The following is an 18386-nucleotide window of genomic DNA, read 5'->3' on the forward strand; positions in this document are numbered from 1 at the left end:
GGACAACGTTTTCCTTTCTTGATAGTGTCCTTTGAAGCATACAGGTTTTCATTTTGATGAAGTTCCATTTTTCTTCTGTTGTGTTTTTAGTGTTACGTGTAAAAAAATCATTGCCTAATCCAAGGCCATGAAGATTTTATGTATTTGTTTTGTTTTTCCTCAGAATTTTATAATTTTACCTATACAGCTTGTAGTTTTATGCGTTGGATGGGTCTGACTCATCTTGAGTTAATTCTTCTATCTTGTGGGAGGTAGGACTCAACTTTATTCTTTTGCATGTGGATAACTCTGGTTTTCCCAGCACCTTTCATTGAGAAATCGATCCTCTCCGTGTTGAGCTGTCTTGGCACTCTCATCGCAAAGCTGTAGGTGAGCATGCGTTCTGGACTCAGTTCTTTTCCACTGCTCCGTAGGTCTCTTCTTGATTATTGTAGCTTTGTTATGTGAGCGCCTTGCATTTCCACTCGGCATTCCACGTTTTGGTAGGAATCGTGTGGGATCTATAGATCAACTTTCCGCTCCCTGAATTCCACTCTTTTCTTCTAGATTTGATTTCTTTCTTATTAAATTATAGCCTTTAGTAGTTTTTACAGCAAAGGCCTATAAAAAATATACCCTCTTTGCCTGATTGTCTTATTTTATCCTTGTGTTTTTTTGGCGGTACTGGGTTTGAACTCCGGCTTCACACTTTTGAGCCACTGCACTAGTCCTCATCCTGATTCTTTTTTTTTTTTGGTTAAAATTTTTGAGACATCTCCAGATGTAGCCCAAGCTGGCCTTGAATGAATTTTTTTTTTTTTTTTGGTGGTACTGGTGTTTGAACTCAGGGCCTCATGCCTTGCAAGGCGGCAGGCACTCCACCACTTGAGCCTCTCCACCAGGCCATTGTTCTTGACTAGTTCTGTGTTTGGAAATGGATCTAAAATTCTAGAGTGAAAGTTATTTTTCCTTCAGCTCTTTGAAGATGGTTACTACCTTTTTGACATCTCTGTTTGGTGATGAGATGTCTGTTGGTAGTCTAGTTGATGTTTTTCATTTGCAAACAAGTTTCTGGTAAATATGTAGGGTTTTTTTCACCCCTAAAAACATTTAAGATTGTTTTCATGTTTTTATTTACCCTGGCTGTACTTTAATGCCTCTAGATGTGCATTTGTTTTTGTTTAACCTACTTAGAACTCTGTATACGATTTTAATTTGAGGGCTCATATCTTAATTCTGAAAAAGTTCTGTTTTCTTTCTTTTTTCTCTTTTTGTTCTGGGTATTCAACCCAGGGCTTTGCACATGCTAGGCAAGTGTGAATCATTTGAATCATGCCCCACCCCTTTCATTTGTATTTTTTGTTTCTGAGTTAGGATCTTGCTAGCTTTGCTCTGGAACTCAACAATCCTCTTGCCTGTACCTCCTGAGTAACTGGGATTACAGGTGTGTTCCACTACACCTAGCTTCTATTTTTTCTATCAATAACATTTCTTCTGTATTGTGTGCGACATTTTTCAGATTTTTCTTCAAATTCATTCTTTCTTTCTGCCAGTTACCTTATTTACTTATGTGTTTATTTATTTATGTATGTATGCATGTATGTTTTTCTTTCCCTCCCTTCCTCTCTCCCTCCCTCCCTCCTTCCCTCCCTCCCTCCGTCCCTCCCCTCCCTCCCTCCCTTCTTTCCTTCTTTCCTTCGTCTGTTTCCCACCTCTCTCTTTCTTTCTGGCTCTCTCTCTTTCTCTCTTTCTTGGTGGGACTGGAGTTTGTACTCAGGTCTTCACACTTGCAGAAGCTGGTACTCTACCACTTGAGCCACACATCCAATCTGTTTTGCTCTGGTTATTTTGGAATTAGCGTCTTGCAAACTATTTCCCCGGGCTAGACTAGAACCTTGATCTCAGCCTCCCAAGTAGCTAGGATTATAGAAGTGAACCACCAGCACCTGAACATTTTTAAAAAGTAGTATTTTATTATTATTATTAATTTATTTATTTATTTTGAGACAGGGTCTCACTATGTAATCTAGGCGTGCCTTGAACTTGTGATCCTCCTGCCTCATCCTCCTGAGTGCTGGGATTACAAGTGTGGGTAGCCATAATGCCTCTCATTGATCATTTAATTTATCCATTGGGTTTAAACTTTTTCAATCATTTTTTATTTCTAGAATTTCTACAAAGCTCCTTTTCAATATTGTCCTTTTTTTTTTCATGTCACCCTGTTTTTTGCCTAATCTGTTGTTTCTGTATTGATGTGTTTCATATATTTATCCTAAAATTTCCTTTTCTTTTGTTCTGTTTTCCTCAGTTCTTATGATCTATTTCCTCTGATACTCACTTCCTTCTTTGAGCCATGGTTTTTCAGAGGTCATTTTCTGTGGTAGCTGTGCGCCCAGGCTGCCAAGGTGTCCTAGCAAGATGATTTTGCGAGTGTCTTTTGCTGTGGCCTCTGTGGACTTCGTAGTTCCAGATCCAGTTTGTGGCCCTTCACCCATGGCGTTAGTGTGAATTTGGCACTCTCACCAGGGAGATTGGGCTTATGATTTGGACTCATCAGGGTTGAATTTTACCTGTGGATTCCGTAGATGGGAGACTTCTGTGACTTCCAAAGCTTACTTGACATCACCTTTGTATTCCCTGGCCTCATACACTTGTCTGCCAACATTTTCTTCTTCCTCTCTTTGTAGTCACTCTGCTGGTTTGTCCTTAACACTACTACCATGTGATCAAACAGCAGACACTCTTCCTTCCTGACCTTAACTGACCCTTCAGCAAAACTGGACACTGCAGGCCTCCCTCTTAGAGACATCCTGCCCTTTCTTGAGTTTTCCTCCCACCTGCTTGCCTCCTCTCCTGCTGACTGCTGCCCCTGAGGCATTGCCTGCCTGGGCCTCTGCTCTTGGTACCTGCCCCGAAGCTCCACAACTTTTCTCCAGCTTCTCGCTCTTCAGAATTCCTAACCTGTTCATCCCACCAGTGCATCCACCTGAAGAATCTGACACGTACATCAGACCAAATATATCCGCAGCTTAGCTCTTGATGTACTCACTGCCACCCACTCCTGCCCTCCTCCATAGACCCTCATCCCTGGCCACACCTATTTTGCCTCTTCCTATTGTCTTACCCTCCTCCAGCTCCGTAATGGACATACTGACCTCCCTGCTTGCCCTCGTCTCTCTCACTGCCCACCTGCTCAGGCGCCTACTGAGGTGCTGAGCTTCCTCCTGGTTGTCTGTCCTGCTTCTGCAGCAGTCCTCTGTTCATGCAGTGGTGGACAGAGCCTCAGGCTGTGTTGCCACCCTGCTGAAACTCTTCTGTGGCTCCTTGGTGCTCTGGGCCTGCAGCATGAGCATGACCAGGGTGGACAGTCCTTAGGTACCTAGCACTCTATCATTCCTCATGCCTGCCTCCGTGTTCCCCTGCGAAGGCCTCACTGGTACAGGTCTCCCACTTCCCAGGAAGATGGCTAGGGTGTGTCCACACTCAGAGGTGGTCATTCGCTACCTGTCCCCATCTAATTCTGGCCCAGTAGTGTCCAGGAGTGGACACTCTCACGATGGTCACAATGACCAGTTGGTATATGCCTGACCCTGTCCCTGCTGCCTCTTCCAGGGTAGCAGTGTAGGACGGGCAGGACGGGTGGAGCTGGGGACAAATGGACCTGGGGTTTTACCCTTGTCTGCCTGTGGCTTTGACCAAGGCCTTCTCAGCCATACAGCATCTGAGTCCTTCTGGGAAACGGACTCCATCTGCTGTCTTAGTGGCTCCTCCCCTCCTTGGCCCTGATCCTGGTGGCTGTTGCTCCTGCTAGGTGAACTCAGGCCACATGGAACTTGGAAAGTCCCATTGGTTACTTAGAAAACTGAGTCCAGGAGGGGTGAGGGCCCTGTGGGGTCTGACAGTTGGTGTGGCTATACCATGCCTCTCCCAGGTCTCCTGGTGAAGGATCTCTACCCAGGACCTGGAAGACAACAGTCCCAACGTGGACACCTGATTTCCTGAGGGTGCTGGGTTGGGATCTCATGTCCTAGGCCTGTAGTGGGAGTTGGGAGTTGGCCTAAGGCTTGGACTCACTCTGACCTGCCCAGTAGGGACTCTCCCAGGACACTGTTAATCAGGCTCATCCTGATGGGGCCTCATACCCCAACAGCCCCAAATGCAATGGGAGGACCTGCTTTGTTCTCACTCACAGACTACGCAGGGCTGGGCAGCAGGAGAGAGCGCCACCAGACCATGGTGTCTCCTGCCTCCTTGAGCCACGGTGGGAAGGGCGGCTGGCATGCAGGGACATGGCACAGTCTCAGTGTCCCTCATCAGTGTGGGTGCTGACCTTGATGTCTCCATCTGTGGCATGAGTGGGACTGTGTGCTGTGCTCCTAGGTGGTGGGGTCAGCACCATGTTGGCCTGTGGTTGCCCTGGTGGCCTCCAGGATGGTTGTGCCTCAGTCGACCTCCTCCATTGACCTGGGAGGCATAAGCCAGATGTAGCATGGCCTCTGACCCATGCTTCTCCCACAGTGCTGAAGATGTGGTGTCCCGTGTGGCAGGCAGCCAGCTCACACTGGGCTACATGGAGGAGCATGGCTTTACCGAGCCCATCCTTGTCCCCAAGAAAGATGGGCTGGGCCTGGCTGTTCCGGCCCCCACGTTCTACGTCAGTGATGTAGAGAACTATGTGGGTAAGTATTGTCCCCTTCACATCTCGTGGAGGCCTGGAGTTGGGAGGCATTGGGATCATTCACTGCCCTCTACACACCATCCCCAGTACACTGGCTGTGTCCTGGATATGGTACAGGCTGGTGAAACTCACAGCTCTATTCTAGGGACTCTTATAGCAGACCCTAGGTCCCCCCCAAGACAATATGGACCCTGGCACGCCCCCTCCCCAGTAGTTCCTCTGGCCACAGAGGGGGCCTGCTCTGGGGACTCTGTGATTTTTCCCAGCTGTGTATTCCACTGTTGTTGGGTGTCACATGGCCCTGCTATGGCTGGGTGCCCCAGAGTTGTGGGACAGCTTCCCTGTCTTGGCTGCTAGCCAGTGGCTGGGCCTTCTTCACCTACACTATAGCCTGCCTCCCATGCTTCCAGGGCCACCTCTTAGACTAGATACTCCTGCGTTCTTGCTTATGCTTTTGCAGCTACCATCGTGTGTCCACTTGGAGCAGTGGCACTATGACATGTCAGTCAGGGCATGTGTAGGTGGAGGAAGGTGCTATGTATTGGATGAGAGGCAGCAGTTTGGCAGCTGCCTGGCCAGGCTCTCCCATCGTTGCTGGGTGCGGGTGTTCAGGTAGGTGCTGAGTACCTGCTGGGGAAGAAGGAAAATCCCTGAGGAGAAGATGCTGCCCAGGATGGGAGAGGCTGTGGGCTGGGCCTCTGCAGACAAGTAGCCTCATCGCTCTGAATCTGACCAGCCTCATGTGAAGCGCACAGTGGGGGAATAACAGAGGACCCCGTAAGATCATCTGTATGAGCCACTGGGCATATGGTGGCAACCACCTGGGAAGTCATCGAATTCCTTTTCAGCAGGAGGATGGGCCAATGTGTCCCCACTCTGGAGCCACCCAGGTGGGGGTTGCAAAATAATGTAGGAGGGAGAGTGTGCACCTGGGGAGCTATGGGGCATTTCAGAAAGGAAGTCAAGAAGTGTTCCTTCTGGTTGGGGTTGGAGGATTCAGGGTCTGTGGAAGAGGTTTGTTCTGTGGCCTTTTCAAGAGGGAGGGCAGGCTGGGTACGGTCAGAGTTGTCCTATGCTCAGCTGGCTGTCAGTCAGCAGTGCTTGGCTGTGGGCAAACGGAGTTAACCAACAGTTTGTTTCTGCCCTGCTCCACCATGCTAGTGAGCTGGCCTTGACATGGCTTTTCCCTTTGGGTATTTGAGCTCGCCAGGCACACAGGAGCCTGGCTGTGCTCACCAGGGGCTGTCGTCCTCTTTCTCACACCACACCTGTTCTGCTGGCCCTATCCAGCTTTGGCTAGGTGTGGAGCACCACTGAGAAATCCTGCTGTCTAGTGAGTGTCTGCATAGTGCCAGGTGTTTTGTTAAGTACTTCCCACACAGAAGCAAATTTCGTTCCTCCCACAGTTCTGAGACCACAATTCTGCCACCAAGACCCTGGGCTACTCTGGCCACAAGGCCCTGACCTCTCCACAGCTGTCCTGTAAAGAACAAGAACAAAAGGGTTCTTAGAGGTGTTTTTTGCTTTTATGTCTTTTCTTTTCCCTCTTAATTATTTAAAATTCTGGAGCCTTTTGAACACACAAAATGAGAGCAAAGAACAGTGAACCCCATACCCCTGCACTGGCCACAAAAACCAGCAGCTTTCTGCCAGTCTTCTGCCCTCCCCGCCTCTTTCCTCCCCCTTGGAGTATCTTAAAGCAAATCTCTTTATGAATACCTTTCACCCATAAAACTCCAGCATAAGCTCCAACAGAGGATTTAAAAACACATATCTCAATTCCAGTCTTACACTCTACAACATTAACAATAATTCTCTAATAGAGCGTAAGACCCAGTTTAATTTCCCATTTTTCCTCAAAAAAATGCCTCTGTATGTTCAAGGCTTTGGGTTCGATTCCCAGCACTGCAAAACAAGCAAACGAACAGAGCCATTTTTACAATTTGGTTGTTCAAACCAGAATTCAAGCAAGACCACATGTACCATTTGGTTTTTACGTCCCCAATGGATGAGGACACTTTTTCTTGATGACAGCCCCACCCCACTCCCTGCCATTCTGTCCGTTTGTTGGAGAAAGGGGTTGTGGGCCTGGCAGACTTTCTTAAATCCGGAACATGGTTGTTGGTGGACCTGTGGTGTTGCTCGGCAGGCCCCTGTGTCCCAGATGTTTCCTGTAAGCATGAGTGCAGAGGCCTTCTGGGTAGCTCCTTCATGGGTACATATGCCTCCATCAGTGAGGACACTCCCCGTGCCTGACACACTCCTCTGGTGATGCTGCCATGCTAGGCAGGGCTTGGTGCCCAGCTCCTCTGTGCATAGAACTCCCGGCTGCCCCCACCTTGCATCTCAACAGCCACTGTGGACCCTACAAGGGCGAGTTTGCTTGTCTGTTCTGTCTTCCTCTCTATTGATTGTGAGTCCTGTTCTAAAGACTTTTACCCCCTCAGTTATCTGATGATCCTGAGGTTTTTCTCAGCAGCTACAGAAAAGGCAAGATCAATTTTTCCCCCTTATTCATTAGTTGATCAGTTTTTTAGAATGAGTTGATGCCTTTGTTAGTCATCTTTCTGTCACAGTAACAAAATGCTTGAGGCATAGAGCTTAGAAAGGGAAAAGGTTTATTTTGGTTCTGGAGGTTTCAGTTCGTGTTCCACTGGCCCATAGATTTGAGACTCTGACAAGGATGTTGTATTATGTTCGAGAGTGTGGTGGAGCAAATTGCTCATATCATGAACAAGGAAGCAAAAGAAAAGGAGGAGCCTTCCAGGGCATGCCCCCGATGACCTGACTTTCTCCCACTAGGCCCCACCTTCCTAAAGGTTCCACCACCTCCCAATAGTGCCACAGGCTGTGGAGACCAAGCCTTTAACACTTGACCCTCTGAGGACACTTACCCAAACCATAGCAATGCACGGTTCTAGACCTATTTAGGTTGTGTCTATGCTAAAATGTATTTGTTTTGTATCTAAAAGTCAGGTTGACTAGACATCTGTATGCTTATTTTCCGACCTGGCCACCCTTGCTGAGGCCTGAGGTTTACCCCTCACCGCATCACTGTGTCCTTGGGACAGAAGGAAGTGGCAGGCACTGTTGCACTAGGGCAATGGCAGGCACGGGAGGCTCAGAGCCTCAGGGTGCAGCCCTAGCTCATCACCCTGCTACCGTAGGCCCCGGGCACCTCCTTGGCATGCTAACCCTCCCCTGCCTCCCCAGGGCCAGAGCGGAGCGTGGACGTGACCGATGTCACCAAGCAGAAGGACTGCAAGATGAAGCTGAAGGAGTTTGTGGACTATTACTATAGCACCAACCGCAAGCGGGTCCTCAACGTCACCAACCTTGAGTTCTCCGACACCAGGTGATGCCCCATCCCTGCCCCCACCCAGGTCAGATGTCACAGGAGTGTGACATACTAGACACAGCACATGCCGTTTTTCTCTTTTCTCCTTAAAGTATAGAAGTAACACAGTGAACAATTCAGACAAAAGCAGGGAGCAAAAAAGAAATCCATCTGGTCTCCCCCCTCAATGCCCAGAGAACCATGGGTGGAGCATGGGGTGGTTCTTTCCAGAAGGTGCACTCATGGACTCACAGCCATGACACCAAGAAACAACAGCAACACTCATGACACACCTCCTGATGTACTGACATGCTCATATTAATTCATGGACACATACGGATGTATTCATGACACACTCACCAACACATTCATGGCACACCTGACACACTTGTGCCACACTTCCCAGCTTACTGATAGCTCATATTAACTCAGAGTATTGATGTATTCATGACACACTTGTCAGCACACTCATGGCAAACACCTGACACACAACCACAGACATTCATGACACACTTAGGACACATCCATGCCTGCCACACTCACAGTTGACATCCCCAGCCCCATTCCCTGTCATACTTATGACACCCTTGTGCACACATGCCCCTTGCACATACATGTAGTCACACTCTCACAGAAATGTGCCATGACTTCTGCATTGTAAGCCTACTCCCCTCCTCAGTCCTCTTCCCCAGATTCCACTCACTGCTTTCCTCAGGTGACAAGGCACCACTCGGATATGCCTTGTCAACCTCATGCCAACAAGTCCTAGCTTTATGGTCAGCCCCAGTCATTGTGTGGGCTGGTCATGTACTGGTTCCACCCTGTCCAGGACATGCACTCAGACATGGTCTGTTTCTGCCCTGCTCCACCCCACACTGCCCCATCATGACTTCCACTGCCCTCCCTTGGTCCCTCGGGAAAGAGCCAGAACACTCACCTCTCCCATAAGGCATGAGTGGCTAGGAAAGGTTGTGATTTGGCATCACTTCCACCTTGCCCACTTCCAGAAAGCACCTGAAATAAGGCATGTTCAAAAAGGAAGTGGGGAGAAAAAACCCAGAGTTTTTGAAAACTACACTGACAGAGCCACAGAAAGAGAGTGTAACTGGACATTGCATTTTGTTTGTGCTTCCTGGCAGCAGAGACAAAAGGAGGTAGAATGTGGTAATGGAGAAGGCAGCCTTCCATATGTTCATTAGAGGGGTTTTCTCAAGCTGCTTTCTGAGCTATGCATGGCTTTGGTACCAGGGGACACACTGAGTCGTGTCTCCATCAGTGGAATTTGCTGCACCCCCCACCTCCAGTCCTTCCAAAGGGACACCTGGTGATGGAGCTGGGGGAGTAGTAATTTGGCCTGGAGTTTCTGCTTGGGCTCCTCAGAAGTACCCCTTTGCCTCCTGTGTCTCCTGCCCAGTCCAAGACCATGGCGGGGTCATGTGTAGCTTTTGTTGGGTACTTACTATACAGGAGCATTCTTACGGGCTTGGGTCAGGACTTTGACACAACTCTGAGAACTCAGTCTGCACTGAGGGAGGAGGGTGGCCTCCACTTCATTGCTAAGTCGTCCTCAAAATTTTGGTTGGGCTGCAAAAGTCAGGGCCCACCCAGTGGGCCATCTGGGGCAGCTGTCAGTGCCAATTGCCTCCAGGGGCCTCCAGTGACCATTGTGCCCCCAGAGCTCAGAAGTGCCTGCTGTGCAGTGGGTCAAGGACGGTGTGCTTGCCTGTTCTTGCAGCACCCACATCACATTTAGACTGACTGCCGCCTTGGGTGCCCAAGGGGGCGTTGGGACCCTCCGCCATGCAGAGAAAGGGCTGGCTTGGTACTTGAGGGGCTGGCTAAGCCAGAAAAGAAGGATATTGGGGGCTGTGTCAGGTGTTCAGTGTTCAGGGCCAGGGTGGAGCTAGAGCACAGGTTGGGCTGCAGGAGCAGGGCCCTCTCCTGCAACAGCAGCATGCTCAGTGCACGGATTGAGGCAGTGAAGACCCTGGGAGGGGCACAAAGGATCCCAGTTTGGAACACACTGCAGACTTTAAAGGCAAGGGTCTATGACGGTAGGAGTGGCAGGACCAGGCCTGTGATTTGCGGCAAGGTTTTACGATAGAGAGCTTCTCCCCATTCGTCAGGAGAGGTGCAGATGGATATAAAGATTTTATTATGTGGCATGCCTGGAGGTCACACATATGGAGGTCAGGGATAACAGGCAGGGAGATATATGGACCTGCAGGCCAGTGCCTTCATGGGGTGCAGGGCTTTACCCAAGCAGGTTTCCTACAGGGAGTTTTAATTGATGGGTTTATGGCAGGCATGTACAAGTTTCATGGGGTCATGCTGTGACTGAGAAGGGTCACTGTGGAAGATCTGCATAGTCTGTGCAGTGTCGGGGTGAGTGGGATCCATTAAGGAGGTTGTCTGTAGCAGTCCCACAAGATGGTGGTCCCTAGGACAGACATCTGGATTGGCCACACTGAGGAAGAGGGATGGGGCTGGGAACTGGAGACTGTCGATGGTGCTGGAGCCTTGCTTGTGGTATGAGAAAGGCCAACTGATATTTAAAATGGAGGTCAAGGCAACAGCAGATTATAAGGATTCACTGCAGCCCGTCTTGTCTGGGTGTGTGTGGCCTTCAAATAGAGACAGCGAGGATGTGAGGGCACCACAGAGGTTTCAGACTGAGACACAAGAGCCCTCATCTTGTCCGAGGCTGCAAGAACTCCAAGACCTGGCTCTTTGTGGTGGCTGAAGTGTCACCACCCGGGGGCTGCCAAGTTTGGTGGTTTTCACATTTTATCCAGGACAGTAACATTTCACTAAATCATAGGCTGCCTTCGCCTTTCCCCACCTTCCTTGAATATGACTCAGCTGGCTTTGACGGTGACCTGATGTGGCTGGGAGTCGTGGGCTGCCTGTTCTGTGCTCTTGTGAGCAGTGACTTTTATTCAGGCTGTGTGTGAGAGATATTTACTGTTAGGGCTCTGTGATGCCACGGTATTGAGAATACAGGCTAATATCAATGACCCACTTTCCAGTTCCCTCAAAATGGAGTCCTCTCTCTGGGCTGGCCAGTTCCCAGGCTTTCCCTCACCCCTCCTCTGGGTGTGAAGACCAGCCTTGCTGGCTTTCAAGGCTCCACCCAGCAGCTGGGCTCTTTCCATGTTCTAGAATCCTCAGTTTGCACATCTATGAAGTGGGAGTGATGCCATGTGGCCCACAGGTAGTGAAAGAGTGTGGCTATGCCTCACAGCACCCTTTCCACCTCAGGGGACATAAGAATGGAAGCATTAGGTCCCATCACTGCTGACCACTCTTCCTCTCCTGCCCCTAGAATGTCCAGCTTCGTGGAGCCACCTGACATTGTGAAGAAGCTGTCCTGGGTAGAAAATTACTGGCCTGATGACGCATTGCTGGCCAAGCCTAAAGTGACCAAGTACTGCCTGATCTGTGTGAAGGACAGCTATACCGACTTCCATATCGACTCTGGGGGCGCCTCTGCCTGGTACCATGTGCTTAAGGTGAGCTGCACCCCTCAGGGCTCAGCTCGTCCTTGACGTGCCTGGCGCCCGTCTCTGAAGACTACAGTCCCTCCGTGTGGCCAGGAAGTTTCCCACAGGAGGGACATTGGGATGTCTGGCCCTGAGATAGGTCTGTGGAGACTGGTCAGGGTGCGTCAGGGACCAGTGACGTGCACATGCCTCCTTTTTCTAACAACTGGGTAAGGCCACTGGTGAAGAGGAGGAAGGGAGACAGGTATTGGGAAGACTTTCTGGAAAGAGGTTGGTCAGAGCCAGGTCACAGGGAGCCAGCGAGGCTGGGGCACAAACAGGAAAGCCAGAAGAAAAGGGAGACACAAATAATGGAAGCCCTAAGCTTAGGGCTCAACCAGCTGCAAGGTAACTATGTTTCTCTAGACTGCCTGGCGTGTGAGCTGGGGTGGTGGGCTCAGGTGCCAGTCGAGGCTATGAGGCCCTGAGCAATTCGCCTCCATGTCCTCTTAGCCATCTTTGACCCTCAGTGCGTGAGGATGAGGGCCTCACTGCTCTGGGTGCAGAATCCTGCCTGGGTCTGGGAGATGGCAGCCATCCTTTAATCTGCCCTAGGGGCTCAGCAGCTCTCAACAGTGGAGCTGCCAAGAACATGCTGGGTGCCTGCTCTCAGATTTATTCATCCCTTGGTAAACACACATGCCATTTAGAGTGCCACAGAATAATGGCACATGGGGTAAACTTTATGAATTGCAAAGCAGCATTGTAGGGAGACATGGTGGGCTTGGTAGGATGCTTTCTAAGTCAGACTCCATCACCGGGTTCCCAGCAGCCCCTCGACGTGATGGGCTGTGCTCCCTCATGCCCCAGCGTCCCCAGCATTGGGTGGGTTCTACCCCTGCTTCCCTGGCATTGCGGCTCTGCCAATGGGCTCTCTCACAGGGGGAGAAGATCTTCTATCTCATCCGGCCAGCCTCCGCCAACATCTCCCTATATGAGCGGTGGCGGTCAGCCTCGAACCACAGCGAGATGTTCTTTGCCGACCAGGTGGACAAGTGTTACAAGTGCACCGTCAAGCAGGGCCAGACCCTCTTCATCCCCTCAGGTGAGCAGGGCTCCAGGGACATCGGGCTTGGGCTCACTGACCCTTGTCATGGTCACTGCTCTGTTCCCCTGTGCTGCATCTCTATCATTGGTGTCCTTGTGTCTCTGGCTGGCCACCTGCCCCAGCCCAGTCACTGTGGAAAGATCAAGCAGTTGGCTCCACAGCAGCATGAGATTTGGTGCTGGTCCTGTTCTGGTCAGTGCAGGGCTGCCTCAGTTTTGTGCAGCCGGCCTGGTCCCTGCAGCCTTATGGCCTGGCTGTCTACAGCCCAGGCCCCAGCATGGGAGATCAGTTCTCATTCCCTAGGTGGAGTCCCAGGCCCACACCACTGTGCCCAGGTTACTGATTGAGATGGGGGTCTTGTTGACTTTTTGCCCAGACTGACCTTGAACTGCATGATCCTCCTGATCTTCTGAGTAGTTGAGATTACAGGCATGAGCTATTGCACCGGTCTACAGTTTGACTGAATTTTAAGCCTTTGAATTTTTGCAGTTGCTAAGGCTCCTCCTTTCCTCCCTGGCTTCCTCACAGTCAGTTGTTTTGTGATGACCTATGGATTTCCTGGGGTCTGTCCCTGAGGATAACCCAGGGACAAAATCCCAGCTCCCAGGGAGAACACAGCCCAACTCTGTCTCTTGCTGCCCCTGCTTGTGCAGTTCTGGACTTAGGGTCATTATTTTTATTGTGGTGATGCCCTTGGGTGGCCTGAGCATGGCCCCCTGGCTCCTGGACCTCATTTCCCCTGTCTGCTTGTCACAGAGTTGGATTGAACAGTCTGTACTGACCTCAGGCATGGTCTCTCCTCCAACCCTCTCCGAGGGTGGGTGGTCCTGGGGCTAGGCTGACAAGACCTGGAGCCATATAGGCAGGAGGAAACTGGATAGGCAGCAGTGTGTGGGAGCAGGGTGGAGGCTAGCTCACCTCTGTGTGTCTCTCCCAGGCTGGATTTATGCCACGCTCAGCCCCGTGGACTGCCTGGCCTTCGCGGGACATTTCCTCCACAGCCTGAGTGTGGAGATGCAGATGAGGTAGTGGCCACAGTGCCATATGCCCTCAAGCTTCTCCCTGACAAGGCCCCCCTCCACCTGGGTTGGTATGACCTTGGCCTGGCCTGGGTCCTGCCTGGGCCTGACCTGTGGGTGACGCTGGGCACCGCTGTCAGCCTTGCTGGTTCTCTTTGTGGTAAGAGGGGAGGGAGGCCCCTGAGGGGCTGGCACTGGACGGCCTAGTGGTTGGGTGTCATTGAATGCATTGCTCCTCTGGGTTTTGATTGAACTCCTTAGCCCAATGCCTCCACCCAGGCAGCCCTCTGATATGCCGCCCTGGTGCACTCAGCCATGTAGCGCCTAGTGGGGAAACCTGAGCTGGCCATGGCCTGGATTCACCCTCTAGCATGGCCTGCTTGGTGCTCTGTGCAGTGATTAATTGGTTCTTTTCTATGGCTTTTCTGTGGCTTCAGGGCATATGAAGTGGAAAGAAGGTTGAAACTGGGCAGCTTGACTCAGTTTCCCAACTTTGAAACTGCCTGCTGGTACATGGGGAAGCACCTGCTGGAGGCATTCAAAGGTACCTATCACTCTGGGTCAGGCACTGAGCCTGCAGCCCTCCTCTGCAGGGCGGCCACACCCAGGACTGGGCTCGCTCTCTTGTTCTGGGTGCTTGTTGCCTTTGTGTGGCCTCATCACATCCCCTCAGGACACACAGCCTGTGATGGGAATAAAAGGCACCTGGAGGTGTGCAGGGCCGTGGGCATGGCCTGTGGCCCATCTCCTGGCATGAGAGCAGTGCTGGGATACTGGGCAGAGGGAGGAGGCAGACCTCTTGCTCAGGGGCCTGCCAGCTAAGCGGGAGGCAAGTAGGGCGAGAATGGTAGAAGGGCTGGTTTTCCCCTTGCAGGGCCAGATGGATGGGCACCCCAGGTTCCAAGAGGAACCGTTGGCAGTTGGGCAGGTGGTTGTGGTACAAGCTTCTGGGAGGTGGGGCCCTTGTGCATCCCTGGACCTCTTGCGGGGCTGGGTTGCTCACCTGGCTAACCTACTGTCTCTTCCCCAGGTTCTCACAAATCTGGGAGACAGTTACCCTGTCATTTAGTCCAAGGAGCTAAAATTCTTAATGGTGCTTTCAGGTCATGGACGAAGAAGCAGGTAGGAAGCAGGTCACTTGTGTTCTTGGATGAGGGTGTGGGGGTGATGGTGGGAGCAAAGGCCAGGGTGTGCCCTACTCAGCAGGTGATAGGTGGTTGTCTTCCCATACTGGCCCAGAGCTGTCACCTACCCACTGCTGTCACTGACACACCCTGAGCGGTGTGGTCAATGGGTGCAGGTTTCAAAAGTTCCCTGTCCAGGGCTCCATGAGGGAGGGGTCTGGAGAGCAGCTGGCCCATTGACCAGGCATCTGGACCTGGATCAGAAGTGGTGGGGTTCTCTTAGTCCCTCCCTCTCAGAAGCCACACTCTGTGGTATGGGTGCAGTCCCCATCCAACTTGCTCTCTCTATGACCCCATGGCACTGATCTATCTGCTGGGGCATGTAAGAGCCAGTTTTGGATATCCTTTGTTTTGCCTGAGTTGAGTCTACAGAGGAGGGGTGGATCTAGCTCAGCCTCATGCAGTCTTGGGACATTGTCTCCTAGGGGCCAGTGCTGTTCAGAGCTCCCTGATCATTCACCACCTCAAAGAGGAGGGTTCCCACTCAGGTCAGGGAGGGTAAAACGGGTCCATGAGGACCTTCATGAGCAGCACACCTCACTCATGGCTGGGTTTGGAGGGCAGAGCAGTCAGAGTCCTCCCAGGGCCATTCTGCCGGCACCATCTCCCTTGGGCCTCAAGGCTGGGGCAGTCTTGGGCCCCTCCCACCTCCCTTCAACTGAATAGCTAGGAAGAAGGGGTGGGCCCCTCCTAGTCAGGAGAGGCCCTATCTTCCTGAAACCTGATGCATCTACCTTCTTGGGCAAGGTTCTAGGACCCCATGCATCCAGGCTCTGTTCCATGGCAGCCTCTCACCCTATGGCCATTGGGGTGGCCGTGGTCTTGGCTGGATAGGCAGGGATAGCCTGGAGAGGTATGGAGGGGCTGAACTGCAATGGCCAGAGCTGGTGCTGACCCTGCTCTCCACAGGCTTTGGCGGAGCATGAGGACGAACTCCCTGAGCACTTCAGACCCTCGCAGCTCATCAAGGACCTGGCCAGAGAGATCAGGCTCAGTGAGGTAGGCCATGCCTTGGCACCCGGCCAGACCCCTGGGGACGAGGGTGTCCTGCAGAAGTGCAGTATGTGGTCTTTGGGCCTGGGATCCAGCATGACTCAGAGGTGCCTGCCCAGAGCAGCTCATTTGCATGAGCTGGCTGGGCTCCTGCTATGCGCATGGAGGGAGGGAGAAGGGGACCTCCTGCATCCAAGCCCTGAGTCCCCACTTTCATGAAAAAAGAGCCCTGCAACCTCCTGTGCTTGGGTCAGGCAGAAGAGCTGGGGGACATAGGGCATCAGGTGGCTTTTGGTTTGGGAGATCAAGAGCGTACTGTACAGTTGTGTAGGGCAGGGTGAGTATGTCTCCTGATGGTGTGGCTGATGCGTGAGTGAATCACATGATGGCATGAGATACGATGAGCAGGTTTCGTGCCGGTGTGGGCTGCGTACACCTCCTGCATTGTGGTGTGAGGGTCTCCCGAGTTCTGGTGTGGGAGGATGCGTTCAACTACGGAAAACGCATATGTGACCCTCTTCTTTCCCCGCTCCAGAGCGCCTCCAAAGTCATCCGAGCAGAAGTGAACGCCGTCGCCTCCGCCGATGAGATCTGTGATGGGGACCGGGAGAAGGAAGAACCTCCGTCTCCCATTGAGGCCACCCCCCCTCGATCCCTCCTGGAGAAAGTGTCTAAAAAAAAGACTCCCAAGACTGTGAAGATGCCTAAGCCATCCAAAATCCCCAAGTCCCCAAAGTCCCCTAAGCCCTCGAAGGCCCCCAAAGCTCTGAAGCTCAAGGATGGAGGCAAGAAGAAAGGGAGGAAGTGCCGGGAGTCAGCCTCGCCCACCATCCCCAACTTGGACCTGCTGGAGGCCCACACCAAGGAGGCGCTGACCAAGATGGAGCCACCCAAGAAGAGCAAGGTGGGACCGCCGCACCACCACTCCTAGGCACTGAGGCACCTGCTAGGGCTTCTAGCTTGGCGGGAAGGGGCAGCAGTTGTGGGGTGAGGTTCCTAGAGAATGTGGAGGTCTGGAGTCTTGCCGTGGGGGCAGTGAACGTGCTTCCCTGCCTGCTCCTCACCCAGGCCTGCACATCCAGCCCAGACACCAGGTGGGCAGGCTGTGCCCTTGTGAGCCCTGGCAGGTTCTCCCAGAGAGGTGGAACAGTTTGAACTGTAGCAGGGGTGGCACATGGGAGAGCTAGAGAGGTCTTCCATGAGGGGCTGACCCTACTTAGTCTTCCCAGCCAGGTCAGAGGTTGCCAGGGGGCCAAGAAGCTGTCCCTGGGGCAGGGAGTGCTGGTGAAGGGGAAAGGGATTTGGAGGGCAGAGGAAGGGTTGTCCACGTGTGGACAGTGAGAGAGATGGGCCCAGCCCTGGGACCCACTTTGACCCATGTCCTAGGTCTGGGTTTCAGGAACCTGAGCTCCTGAGACCAAGCACCACTGAGTGTGAACTCCTTCCAGGGGGAGCTCATTTTACCACTCCTCTCCCACACTGCTTGGGGGGCTGTCCTCACAGCACTGCAGTGGGACACATTGGGACTGTCTTTCTGCATGAGGGCTGAGAATGGATGAACAAATGGATGGGCAAACGAACAGACGGAAGAATGGGTAGACATGCATAAGTGAATGAACAGATGGATGAAGAAATGGCTAATGAATGGATGGGTGGATGGTGGGCAAATGGGTGAACGAATGAGTGAACGGTTGGGTGTAACCACTGTTGAGTGGATGAACAGGTAGATGAATGAATGGGACCCAAGGGAGTCCTACTTGCTTTCCATGTCTGCCTTTGGATCACAACTGAACTGAACTGTTTTCTAGGCCCCAAAGAGTGCCCTGAGTGTTCCCAACAAGGACACGGTTCACACACAGAATGATGTAGAGAGGCTGGAAATCCGTGAGCAAACTAAGAGCAAGTCAGAGGCCAAGTGGAAGTACAAGGTGAGAAGTGTGCATGTGCATGTGTGCAGTGAGTTGGGCAGAGATGTGAACCTGGGAGGCGTGTGTAGGTGTGTGTCTACCTGACCCTAGGAGGTGGTGCCAGGGCATGTGTGTGTGTGGCCTCTCATGGGCCACTCTCTGTGGAACAGCGTGGGTGCAGGGGCCCAGCTTGCCACCCTCCATATGGATGGCATTTTTGTTCACCATTTTCACTGCCCCAGTTCTAGTTTGTGCTCCCATGCCATGGCATCTGGGCAGCATCTGAAGGCAGGTCCTGCAGGCCGGGGGGCCAAGCAGCTGTTGTAGCTGCAAGTGACGTTCCCCTGCCTGTTCCTGGCCACTGCCTCTGCCCACTGCCATAGGTTGGGGTCCTGGTCCCCTGCTTCAGGGTGGGCTCAGGGACAGCCCTGGTCTTGCTTTCAGAACAGCAAACCTGACTCCTTACTGAAGATGGAGGAGGAACAGAAGTTGGAGAAGTCACCCCTGGCCGGAAACAAGGACAAGTTCTCCTTTTCTTTCTCCAACAAGAAACTCCTGGGGTATGTGAGGGCTTGGGTGACAGGGCAGCCATGCAGGCATCCCACACTCCACTCGTGTCCCCCACACCATGCACGCACCCCACGTCACACATACACAAACATTGCATGCATCCTGCACCACACAGTTATCCCACATCAT

General features: G+C 52.2%; 1 protein-coding gene across 8 annotated transcripts in view; it reads left to right on the plus strand.

Annotated features, from left to right (window-relative positions):
- Phf2 (PHD finger protein 2) overlaps positions 1 to 18386 on the plus strand; it is an 88497-nt gene that overhangs the window by 56212 nt on the left and 13899 nt on the right. For all 8 annotated transcript variants that reach the window (XR_012440561.1, XM_074052524.1, XM_074052525.1 and 5 more), the window contains exons 4-14: positions 4498 to 4658; positions 7871 to 8012; positions 11320 to 11506; positions 12419 to 12581; positions 13522 to 13609; positions 14041 to 14147; positions 14634 to 14725; positions 15697 to 15786; positions 16316 to 16684; positions 17589 to 17708; positions 18132 to 18247. Coding sequence is in view for 7 of the 8 variants with exons in the window: in XM_074052524.1 (XP_073908625.1) it covers positions 4498 to 4658; positions 7871 to 8012; positions 11320 to 11506; positions 12419 to 12581; positions 13522 to 13609; positions 14041 to 14147; positions 14634 to 14725; positions 15697 to 15786; positions 16316 to 16684; positions 17589 to 17708; positions 18132 to 18247 (1635 nt within the window). In the remaining variant the exon portion in view is untranslated. The remainder of the gene's footprint in view (positions 1 to 4497; positions 4659 to 7870; positions 8013 to 11319; positions 11507 to 12418; positions 12582 to 13521; positions 13610 to 14040; positions 14148 to 14633; positions 14726 to 15696; positions 15787 to 16315; positions 16685 to 17588; positions 17709 to 18131; positions 18248 to 18386) is intronic.

Source organism: Castor canadensis, chromosome 13 (genome assembly GCF_047511655.1).
Source record: "Castor canadensis chromosome 13, mCasCan1.hap1v2, whole genome shotgun sequence".
Lineage (NCBI taxonomy): Eukaryota > Metazoa > Chordata > Mammalia > Rodentia > Castoridae > Castor > Castor canadensis.